The 11,515-nt window shown below is 45.1% G+C and overlaps 1 protein-coding gene across 1 annotated transcript in view; it reads right to left on the reverse strand.

The window, feature by feature from the left end:
• Nucleotides 1–7,956, reverse strand: part of LOC309346801 (protein-arginine deiminase type-1-like) — a 30,227-nt gene extending 22,271 nt beyond the window's left edge. Inside the window, exons 1-2 of the mRNA XM_081871003.1 lie at nucleotides 6,806–7,956; nucleotides 589–766 (exon numbers count right to left, since the gene is read on the reverse strand). Coding sequence (XP_081727129.1) covers nucleotides 589–766; nucleotides 6,806–6,900 — 273 coding nt within the window. The 5' untranslated portion in view covers nucleotides 6,901–7,956. The remainder of the gene's footprint in view (nucleotides 1–588; nucleotides 767–6,805) is intronic.
• Between the last annotated feature and the right edge of the window lie 3,559 nt (nucleotides 7,957–11,515).

Here is an 11,515-nt window from a genome sequence, read left to right on the forward strand (position 1 = left end):
ACCACTCTCTCAATCTTGATTTTCTCATAACAGGGATGCTCTGAAAAGTAAGTAAGCCCCCCCCCCCATCCTTTTATTCCCCTAAGTCTCATGGTTCCCTCCAGGCTTGTATCCAAAAGGACAGGCTTTCAGAAGATGAGCATGGCTGTTGGTATAAGGGTGCCTTGAGCACTTTGTTTTCAACGCCTCTTACAACAACCCTAGAAGGTAGATTCAATTTAGTTAGTTAGATATTTAATAAACTTTATACACCGCTTGATTGTAAGGGGGGGGGGAAACACACCAAGCGGTTTACAAAAAGCTTAAACAATAAAATTATCCGGAATAATTTACAATGATAGTTTAAAACATACCAAAAAGTTAAAATACTAAAAATACTGAATTCTTACAAATGTGAAATTGGTATTATTAGCCACTTTTTTAAAAAACAAAAGTAATTCGAAACACCATATCGGCCTGACTGGGTTTGAAATCCATCTACACCTCCCTTGTTGTGACACTCTGCGCTGCTCATCGCAACGTGGTCAAAGGCTGGCTCCCAGGTATGGTTGCCAGGCTCTCAGAGGAGCCCAGCTGCTCCCCGCTCACCTTGTTGTCATTGACGGCGCTGCTGGGTCCGTTTAGAGCCACGACCACTTCCACGTCCGAGTCGAGAAGCCACCTTGTACCTTCAGATGCCGTGGCAACATTGGGGTTGTAGATGACGTAGACTCGAAGTCCGGAAGTTCCACGGACATCAAATGACGTGGCACCTTTGGGTATAGATCTATAGGGCCAGAGCAAACAATTGGGGTGGGGGGTTTTCAGTTTTATCATGGCATTATCATCACTGATAATTGGAAAAACTTTCTGGCAATAAGAGCTGTTTGACAGTGGAACGGTCTCCCTCTGGAGGTTGTGGACTGGAGGTTTTAAAGCAGCAGTTGGGTGGCCATCAGTCATCGATGGTTTAGCTGGGATTCCAGGAAGATCCCTTCCAGCTCTGCGCTTTTATGATTCTACAATCACTATTACGATTACATTTGAATGACATATTTTTCCTTCAAGGGACACCAGGTGGCACACGTGGTTCTCCCCCTCCTCATTTAATCCTCACAACAACCTTGTGAGGTAGGTTAGGCTGAGGGAAGGCAGTGACCTCATCCCCAAAGTCACACCCAGTGAGCTCCCTGGCAAAATGGGGGTTTGAATCCTGGTCTCCGAGGTCTTAATCTGACATTCTAACCAGGGGCGGACTTTGGTAATATGGTGACCCGGAGCGAGGACAAAATTTGGCCCGCATCCCTAAATATTTCTTATGCTCTAACCACTAGGGCCCACTGGTTCTCTATTCCAGCTAGGCAACAAACCCAAAACACTTTAGTGCAAAGCAGGCTCAGTAAGGAATGTGGTTTCCAATTTTTTTGGGGGGGGCACCCCCTTGGATTCCATAAACTCATACCTAGTGCCTGCTACTCTAAAATAAACAATCATTCAGAATAGCTCTTTGCACGACATACTAAGGAAGAAAATAACACAATCCAATCCAAAACAGTAACCGTTAATGGCATGTTTATTCCGAAGCCATCTAAAACTATTTAGTTTAATGAACCCAACTAATCTGTTGAACTTGATCCAGTGATAGGTGCTTTTTAGAGTCTGATAGACACTGACACCTCCATCACACCCATGACTCCCTCTTGCCTCTTGGCCCCTGGGAATCCTGCTGGCCACTTTGGGATCCCCTACCCTAGAACTTCCCCTGCATTCTGACTGCATTCCAAAGCCAGGATTGTGATGCAACGCTACAGCTTCAATGAGAGCTGCTTGATGACAGCCTTACACACACATACACATATATATTCCACATATGCATTGCCACCTTTCTCTCTGTGCTTCCTCCACCCAGCCCCATCTATGCCTTGCAGCAGCTTGTAAAGAAAGATATTAATCTGTCAACATGCAGAATTTAAAAGAGAAGCCGAGGGAGGCAGTAAATCTGGCCGTAAACCCGTCTAATCGCTCCTTGTAGTTGGGCTCTGTTGGATTTACGATCCGCAGAAGCACACCCATTAACCATGACTCCTGGAGCTAGTCATCTTTGGTCACAGAAAGGAAGGATGGAATGTAGGGTGGGGGTGGGGAATGAAACCCTCCTTTATGGGCCCTAAATAAGAGCAATCATTTTAATAGTGTGTTCCATGCAGGTGGAACAACCGCCTTCGATTTGTTAATCTGCATACACCTATAAAGGTCATCCTGGGAGTTTGGGCTGGCTGGTCACATAGCAGTTAAAGTCCGGAGCCCACTAAGGGAAGCCCCATAGCAGGTCCTGAGTGCAAGAGCAATTCTCACCACACTTTTCAGCAAGTGGTCGGTTGACAAGAGCACTCTGGACCTCCTCCTCCTTATAATAAAATACCTGCTGGATCACACCATAAAGGGCCCAGTAGCCCAGCATCCTGTTCTCCCAGTAGCCCATTCCGCTTATGTGGCTTATGTTGCAAGGGAGAAGCTTCCCAATGTAGGATAGGATGTCCTATTTTCATTTGAGAAATGTTGGAGGGTACGCTTCGCATTTGTAAGAGCTTGATCATTTAGTGCAGCATCACCCAAACTTTGGAACTCCCTGCCTATTGATACCAATCAGGGCAACTTTACTGTATTCTTTTCAGCACCTGCTAAAAACATTGTTGTTTGAACAAGCCTACCCAGTCGCTTACAAAGTTGATGTGAACTTTCTGTACGTTTTAAACGATTTTTCTTGATGATTTCCTTGTTTTATTTTTTTGTGAACCAATTTGAGTTTAGTTTGTTTTGTTTCTTTGTTGTTGTTTTTAACAATCAAGTGGCATGAAAATTTCATGAAATAAATGAAAACAAACAAATAAATAAATGTCCCCCCAGGCTAAAAACTCTCCTCAGCTACAACAAGTATGTAAGTATGTGACCTACTCAAGAGGTCGTAGAGAAAGAATCTTTCAAATACACCCTTTGACAGCGGCAAGGTGAACAAAGAGCCCTGTGACACATTGAAAGGCCAACAGGTTTCCTGAGGTGCAAGCAGTCTTGGACCAGAAATACTGCTTTGTCAGATGGGCAACATGTTATCCTTAGTTGACAGGTATATCTATACATTGGCAGAAACAGTTGACAGGGTGGCTACAAGGATATGGAATGAAAAGGAGTGCAGTAATGTGATATTCAGACTAATTTTTAAATGAAGTTCTTCCCCTCACCCACCCACAAATTTCTGTCTCTCTGCCTTTGGCAACCTGGCTTCTTCCAGACATGTTGGCCTAAAACTCCCATCAGCCCCTAGTCAGCGCACAGTCATGTTGACGTTGCATTTTGGGTACAGCTAGTGGATTTGGTGGTTCTGAGCAGAATTCTTCCCAATCAGAGTTGATGCAGCAGAATCTGTAAAGCTGCAAATCTCTGCAAACCTGGATCTCTGCTACCTCGGAGTTTGATGCAGTGGGATCAGTTTTGGAGGGGAGGCAAAGACAGAGGGGCAGAGCGGCTTTTTGTTTATTTAAAAAGATTTCTGTACCACTTGATTGCCACAAAACCGCCAAACTTTTTCTAACAGATGCTAAAATTATGGATGTAAATAGTTAAAAACAAGGAATTTAAAAACAACAACAATCCACAGTTGTACGTGTCTGGGTAGGTTTGCCTAAATGGAAATGTTTTAAGCAGGTGCCGAAAAGAGAATGGTGAAGGTGCCTGCCTAATGTCATAATACAATGTTGTATTATTTTATTGTTGTTAGCCGCCCTGAGCTCGGCTTCGGCTGGGGAGGGCGGGATATATATATTAAAAATATTATTATTTATTAAGAGGCAGGGAGTTCCAGAGCATAGGTGCTGACACACTAAAATATGGATTCCTTGCAACTGCAGAACGAGTCTTATATGGCATCTGTAGCAGTGGCAGTTCTGCTGATCAAAGTGGCTGAGCTGTTATTTACAGAGTAGGGCAATCCCACAAGGAAACTGGTCCCAAGCTATGGATGGTGCCTAAGCATTGGGTGTGCACCACTTCCCAAACCAACACTGGGAGTGCACTGGACAGGGAGTAAACGGGAGTGAGGTTCTACATTTAGGTAGGAACCAGCTGTGCAAATGTAAAATGAGGGGACACCTGGCTTGGCAGCAGGACATAGGGAAATGATCCAGGGGTCTTAGTAGACCACAAGCTGAACATGTGTCAACAGTGTGATGGAGCAGCAAAAAAAAGGGGGCGAATGTTATTCTCAACTGCATAAAGTTTACTGTATAGATCAAGGGAAGCACAGTGGTACCTCAGGTTAAGTACTTAATTCGTTCTGGAGGTCCGTTCTTAACCTGAAACTGTTCTTAACCTGAAGCACCACTTTAGCTTAATGGGGCCTCCTGCTGCTGCCGTGCCGCCAGAACCCCATTTCTGTTCTTATCCTGAAGCGAAGTTCTTAACCTGAAGCACTATTTCTGGGTTAGCGGAGTGTGTAATCTGAAGCGTATGTAACCTGAAGTATATGTAACCCGAGGTACCACTGTAATAGTACTACTCTATTCTGCCTTGGTCAGACCACACCTGGAATACTGTGTCCGGTTCTGGGCACCACAATTTAAGAAGGATATTGGCAAGCTGGAATGTGTGCCCAAGAGGGCAACCAAGATGATGAAGGGTCTGGAAACCAAACCTTACGAGGAACAGTTGAAGAAGCCTGGAGAAGAGGAGACCGAGAAGTGACATGACAGCCATCTTTTTCTTCTCCTCCAGAGGGTAGGACACGAACCAATGGCTTCAAGTTACAGGAAAGGAGATTCTGACTAAACATCCGAAAAAAATTCTGATGGCAAAAATTGTTCTAGAAAAATTGTTCAACGAAATTGGAAGCAAGAAGAATTACCGACGAAAGAAGAACGGAGGATGAAAATGATGGACTATGCAGAATTAGATAAACTAACAGGAAGAATTCGAAACCTGCGGGACCAGAGATTCTCAGAAGACTGGAGTAAATTTACAGACTATTTGAAAAGTAATTGTGATGAACAGATCATGCTAGTAGGTTTGCAAGAAGTTTTGTAAGGTGAATTATTTGAAATATTGCAAAAAAGATAATGAGGAGAATTGTTAGTTAAAGATAATTAAAGGCAATATGCATAAGATAAGAACGGGAAATCATCAGAGGTGTTGACAGAAGTCCAAAATTTATTGTATAAGATGAGAAGTTTTGTTGTATGAATGATAATTAATATGTTAAAAACTAATAAAAATTGTGTGTGTGTGTGTGTGTGTGTGTGTGTGTGTGTGTGTGTGTGTGTAAAGTTCTTAACCCGAGGTACCACTGTACATGAAACCAATCTAAAATAATAAAGCTGTGTTCAGGTCCCTGACACCCTCCTCCTCCTTCTCCCTGTGCGGAACGCAGTTCTTGAGGGATTACTCATACCGGAAGCTGCACGCTGCTGGTGTCACAGTGTACAGAAATAGTGCCTCAGTCTCAGGGGCGTGGGCTCCTTGCACACCTAGCCTTCAAGTCTTTGCTTGCCTAACGTTGTCTGGCAACCCCCCTCCCTCCACCTTTAAGGGCTCATGGCTAAGCTCGATCTATTCTCCTTCACACCTCTCCTTCCTCAGAAGAGAGAAGGACTCGTGTTCCTAGGGTTTCTTAACGTGACATAACATAACCAGTTGACCTACAATATTCTCTTGCCTGACACAGGTCCACTCAACCACTTTAATCAGTGGAATTGCCATCGCTACAGGTGCCACATAACACACATTCCACATTTGTAAGAACTCTGTTTGGAACTTTGGAACTCCCTGCCTCTTGATAGCAATCAGCTGCCTTCACTGTACTCCTTTCAGCACCTGCTTAAAACATTATTGATTAAACAAGCATATCTAGACTCTTAGAAAGTTGGTGCGGATTTTAATCTGTTCTAGTATTTTAACTTTTTATATATTTTGAAGTGTGGCTGCAAATTTTTCCTGGTTTTACTGTTTTATCTTTTGTAAAGTGATTTGAGGGTTATTAGCTTTTTACCATCAAGCGGTGTGTACATTTTATGAAATAGATGAATAAATGAATAAATAAATAAATAACATAGAAGCATAATGTAAGAAGAGCCAGTGGCCCATCGAGCCCAGCATTATTATTCAGAAACATTGTTGTTGAATTGTCCCTATTTTCATTGGACAAATGTTGGACGGTATGGAATCCCAGCCATCATAGCCACTGGTCAGGGATTTCTGGGCGTCAACCCCTGGTGAGCTATAGTTTCTGAATTTTTTAATAGCTAGTAGGAAGTTGCCTTCTAGCAAGCCAGACCATAGATCCATCTAGCTCTGTAATGTCTACACTGACTGGCAGCAGCTCCACAGGGAGACCTCCCCAACCCTACCTGGAGATGCCAGAGATTGAACCCAGGACCTTCTGCATGCAAAGCAGGTGTTCTATTGGAGAGGTCTATTGTCAGGGATGACCCTTCAAGGAAGTATTGCTTAAAATATATTAGACTCTGTTTTAAACAATGAGTCTTGTGGGTTCATGCCATTGAAAGCTGGTGCCAATACATTTTTTAAAAATAAGGATTTAAGGCACATTTTTCCCTCAGTGCCTCACGTGCCTCACCTCAGTCCCACTCACAACAACGCTGTAGGACAGAGACCAGAAAAACAATGACCTTGCTTATTGCCAGACACGGCCAAGATCGAACCCAGCACCAAGCTCACAACGCCCTTTAACCACCCAGGGCTGCCTATTCTCACAAAACGCTCAACTGCCAGCCCATGCAAAATGCCATCACTTGCCCACAGAAACGCCATCACTTACCCATGAATGTCTATCGAGATTTCTGTCCCCAGCACGCAGACGATGTAGTTCGGCTGCTCGGTGGACACCCGCACTACTCTCTGCCTGGCTGTCATTGTCTCAGCGGGGAGAAAAGGTGGCCAAAATTAGCACTTCTGCAGAGAGCCTGGATTGTCCTGTTTTCACGGGGAAACCAGCATGACTGGCTTAGGAAGGCAAAAAGGAACCCTGGGACCTCTGCTCCACCTTGTTCCCTTTCCCTCTTTGGTGTGTTGGTGCTGTCTCCTTGCCTTCGAGTGCAGCCGGGATCTGAAATATATAGATATATAGTTGGGGAAGGGACAGAGGGAGGAGGTTCCAATCTCTCCCCAAAAGACTTCAAAATCTGGGCCCTTTGGTAGGGACCTGGGTGTGCAAGGGTGTTGGATCATCAGGGAGGTCACACGCTGAGAGACAGAAAGGGCAGGACTCCTGGCTATGAGGAATACTATAATTTAGCTATTCATGTGTTCTTTTCTTTGCGTATTACTCAGGGTGCTAGGAGATGTTGTGTTTCGTTACCAAGCGGGGGAATAGGGCACCTGGGCAGGGAAAATTGATTTGGGGTTGGAGAGGGCTATTGAAGCCTATGCTTTTCTTCTGCAGTCAGAGACAGTGATGCTTCTTAACAACAACAACAACAACATTTAAACCCCATCCATCTGGGCGGCTGCCAACACATATAAAAAGATAATAAAACATCAAATATTAAAAGCCTCCCGATACAGGGCTGCCTTCGGATGTCTTCTAAAAGTTGTGTAGTTCTTTATCTCCTTGACATCTGACGGGAGGGCGTTCCACAGGGAGGGTGCCACTGCCGAGAAGGACCTTTGCCTGGTTCCCTGTAACTTCACTTCTCGAAGTGAGGGAACCTCCAGAAAGCCCTCAGAGGTGGACCTCAGTGTCCAAGCAGAATGATGGGGGTGGAGACGCTCCTTCAGGTATACAAGGGCCATTTAGGTCAGCACCAACACTTTGAATTGTGCTTGGAAACGTACAGGGAGCCAGTGGAAATCCTTCAGGACCGGTGTTATATGGTCCTGGCGGCCATATATTCCCAATTGCTGGGGACTGCAGGAGGGAACAGGGCTCTGGTGCTCGATTCCTGCTTGTGGGTTTCCCACAGGAATCTGGGCGGCCTAGGAATTCAGATGGGGGGGGGTATAATGAATTTTAAAATATGTTTAAATTGGTAATTCCTCTCCCCCCCAAAAAAAAACCCCCAAAGCGTTTTTGCTAGGGATAATGGGGACAGCAGTTCCGAAGAAGCTGACTAATCTTTTTATGCATGCAACAACTGCAGCCGGAATCTTTTACATGCAAAAATGGAAAGAGGGAGAGATCTCAACCAAAGAAGAACGACTTATAATATTAATGGATTATGCTGAAATGGTGAAATCTGACTGTAAAACTAAGAGATCAAAACTGTGAACTGTTTATGGAAAATGGAGGCCTTTTTTGCTTTTTTGTTTACTATTTGTCAAAGTATTTTAGAGATATGAAATCACAAGAGGATTCAAGATATGAGTGATGGGGGGGAGAGATAAGATGGAGTTATGAGGGTTAGCAACAAGTATAATGCAACAATTAAGGGTACGAATAAAATGGCTTTTCCATGCAAACCAGGAAGTGACTTCTCCAGACAATGGAATGTATTTTCTCTTCTTATCTCTGTGGCTGTGATCTCTTGGGTGACGCAGACACCATTAGGCAGTTGAATGGGCATGCATGCTCTGCCCATTTCCCTCCCTCCCTCCCTTCCACCCCCTCCCTCTGTGCAGACTGCCAACCCACGCTACACCACTGGTGCATTTCCTCATCAGAAAGAGTCCAATTCCTTATTGCTTTTCTTATCACAAAAAGACCAATTTGCTGGGCGGACAGGCAGAGAACAGGCATGTTGTGAATACGAACTTCAGTTGTGTGACCTGAGTTTGCTCCCATGTGATTGAATTCTTTAATTGCAGTTCCTTCCTGGCAGGGGGTCGGACTAGATGACCCCTCCAATTTTATGGTTTGTTGAATCCCGTCTGAAAACTGACTGTCTGGAAGCACCTTTTGAAAAAAAGAAACCCCTGTGACTTTGCCCCTTGGATCACCCCTGCAATCCTGGAGGAGCAATTGACACGGCACTAGAGGAGCCAGGTTGTCCTGAAGGCTTGGGGTGCTGTCTCTCCTCTTCTTCATGACCTCAGGCTGAGCAGCCAAGAAAGACACAGCTCCCTTCCCAGGTCAGATGTCAGATTTTGCCCATCTGACAGGGCAACAGTCACCGCTTCATCATAGCCAGAAGAGCGGATGCTATAATTTGAGATGTTATAATTAACTGGGATTAAAACAGAACACATAATATGGCGTTATATGTAACTGAGCTGCATACTTCTGATTAGACTGTGTGGCATAGCAGACTAGGACATAGGAGAGACCAGGGTTTGAATCTTCCTCTCGGCCATAGAGCCTCCTAGGTGTAACCTTGTGGGCTAGTCACTCACTCGCAGCCTAAACTACCTTGCAGGGGTGTTGTGGGGAGTAAATGAAGAGGCGAACCAGTTAGGCCACCCTCAGCTCCTTAGAGGAAAGATGGGATACAGATACAATGAACAAATGAATAACGTATCTTAAGATCATTAATTTTAGTGGGTTAGCACTTCGTTCAATATAATCCAATATGTTCTGCACATCTATGGATCGGCAAATCTATCCATGTCAGTTTCTCTCCATTTCCCCCCATTTTTTCAGTCTTAAATTCAGCTTTGCACACTTCCACATCAATTTGCAGATTTTTAAAAGAATAAGCCTAAAGATCCACCAGCGTTTTGGCATGCATATTCCCTTAGTATGGACATTCTTGCAGTTTTCCCTGATGTAACACATTTTGGGGTGCTGATTTCACTAATATGTCCAGTTTTATGCACAGTTCATCCCAGTTCATGCATTTCTGTACACGTTGCCCGGCTGGAGAGCTGCGTTGCAAAATTCAGAGAAGTGTGAATTTTGAAGGACTGTTCTGTTTTCGTTCTCATATGGTTCCAGAACATGCAAATTGGTTAGGCTCAAAATGCAAACTGAATCAAATCTCCCCAAACCTGTTCACAAATATGGCTGGTACCAGTGCTAGTTTCTGTTGATTCATTTTTCCAGAATGGAGCACAACTTTATTTGTAATTCCCATTATTTGTAATTCTGTTCATTTTTGGAGCAAAATTCTGCAGCTAGACTTGTTGGTGGGGCAGACAGAAATTATACTGCCTGCCTATAGGTTACTGAGCCAGGTTTAGTTCATTAATTCATGTGGTCCTTATCAACTTGGGTCCAGAATACTTTAAGGAACACCTGATTTCTTAAATCCCTGCCTGATCACCGTGATCTTTGGGGGATTCCAGTGCACGGTCAATCTATGGAACTCACTCCTGAAGGAGGCAGTGATGCTTTGCCTCCACAGTTAAATGCAGCAATTTTCCTGAATTCAAGCTGCAGGGGGGGGGGAGAGGGCACGTGTGCCTGGGTCCTACTTGGGGGTTTCCTTTTGGGGGCACCTGGTTGGCCACTGTGAGAACAAGATGCTGGGCTAGATGGGCCATTGGCCTGATCCAGCAGGCCTCATGTTATATCCTCATGTCTGTTCTAGTGTGTCCCCCACCCCATGGCTCAGGTGCATATGTTGCTGTGCGTTCAGGCCCAGGTGTGCAACTCCCTCCCACCTGATATGAGGTAGGCAACTTTCCCTGCTGAAGATCAACAGCTCCTCCAAGTGTCCCTATTTTCCACGGGCAGTCCTGGATTTATACAGAAGCTGTCCTGGTTTCTTATTTATTTATTTATCCAGGGCGGTTCACAGAAAAGATCACAACATATATCAGAATAAAAACAACCACCCAATAACACCCCCCTTCCAGAAAAGAGCCACATTTTAAAAGGGTATAGGATGTCAAACAGATCAACCAAAGGCCTGGTTAAAAAGGAACATTTTTGCCTGGCGCCTAAAGGTGTGTAATGAAGGCGCCAGGTGAACTTCCCTGGGGAGAACATTCCACAGACGGGGAGCCACTGCAGAGAAGGCCCCTTTCCGTGTTGCCACCCTCCGGACCTCTCAAGGAGGAGGCACACGAAGGAGGGCCTCAGAAGATGATCTCAGGGTCCGGGTAGATTCATATGGAAAGAGGCGGTCCTTGAAGTATTGCGGTCCTGAGCTGTTTAAGGCTTTATAGGTCAAAACCAGCACTTGGAACTGGGCCCGGAAACTAAGTGGGAGCCAGTGCAGTCAGACCAGGATTGGTGTAATATGCTCAAACCGTGATTTGATCCTGAAATGTCTTGCTTTTCCTTAAAAAGGTAAAGGGACCCCTGACCATTAGGTCCAGTCGGGACCAACTCTGGGGTTGCGGCACTCATCTTGCTTTCTTGACTGAGGGAGCCGGCGTACAGCTTCCGGGTCATGTAGCCAGCACGACTAAGCCGCTTCTGGCAAACCAGAGCAGCGCACAGAAACGCCGTTTACCTTTCTGCCGGAGTGGTACCTATTTATCTACTTGTACTTTGACGTGCTTTCCAACTGCTAGGTTGGCAGGAGCAGGGACCGAGCAACGGGAGCTCACCCCGTCGCGGGATTCGAACTGACGACCTTCTGATCGGCAAGTCCTAGGCTCTGTGGTTTAACCCACAGCACCACCCGCGTCCCCTTAGGACGTCCCT

Source organism: Podarcis erhardii (assembly GCF_964252035.2).
Source record: "Podarcis erhardii genome assembly, chromosome: 7".
NCBI classification, from domain to species: Eukaryota; Metazoa; Chordata; class Lepidosauria; order Squamata; family Lacertidae; genus Podarcis; species Podarcis erhardii.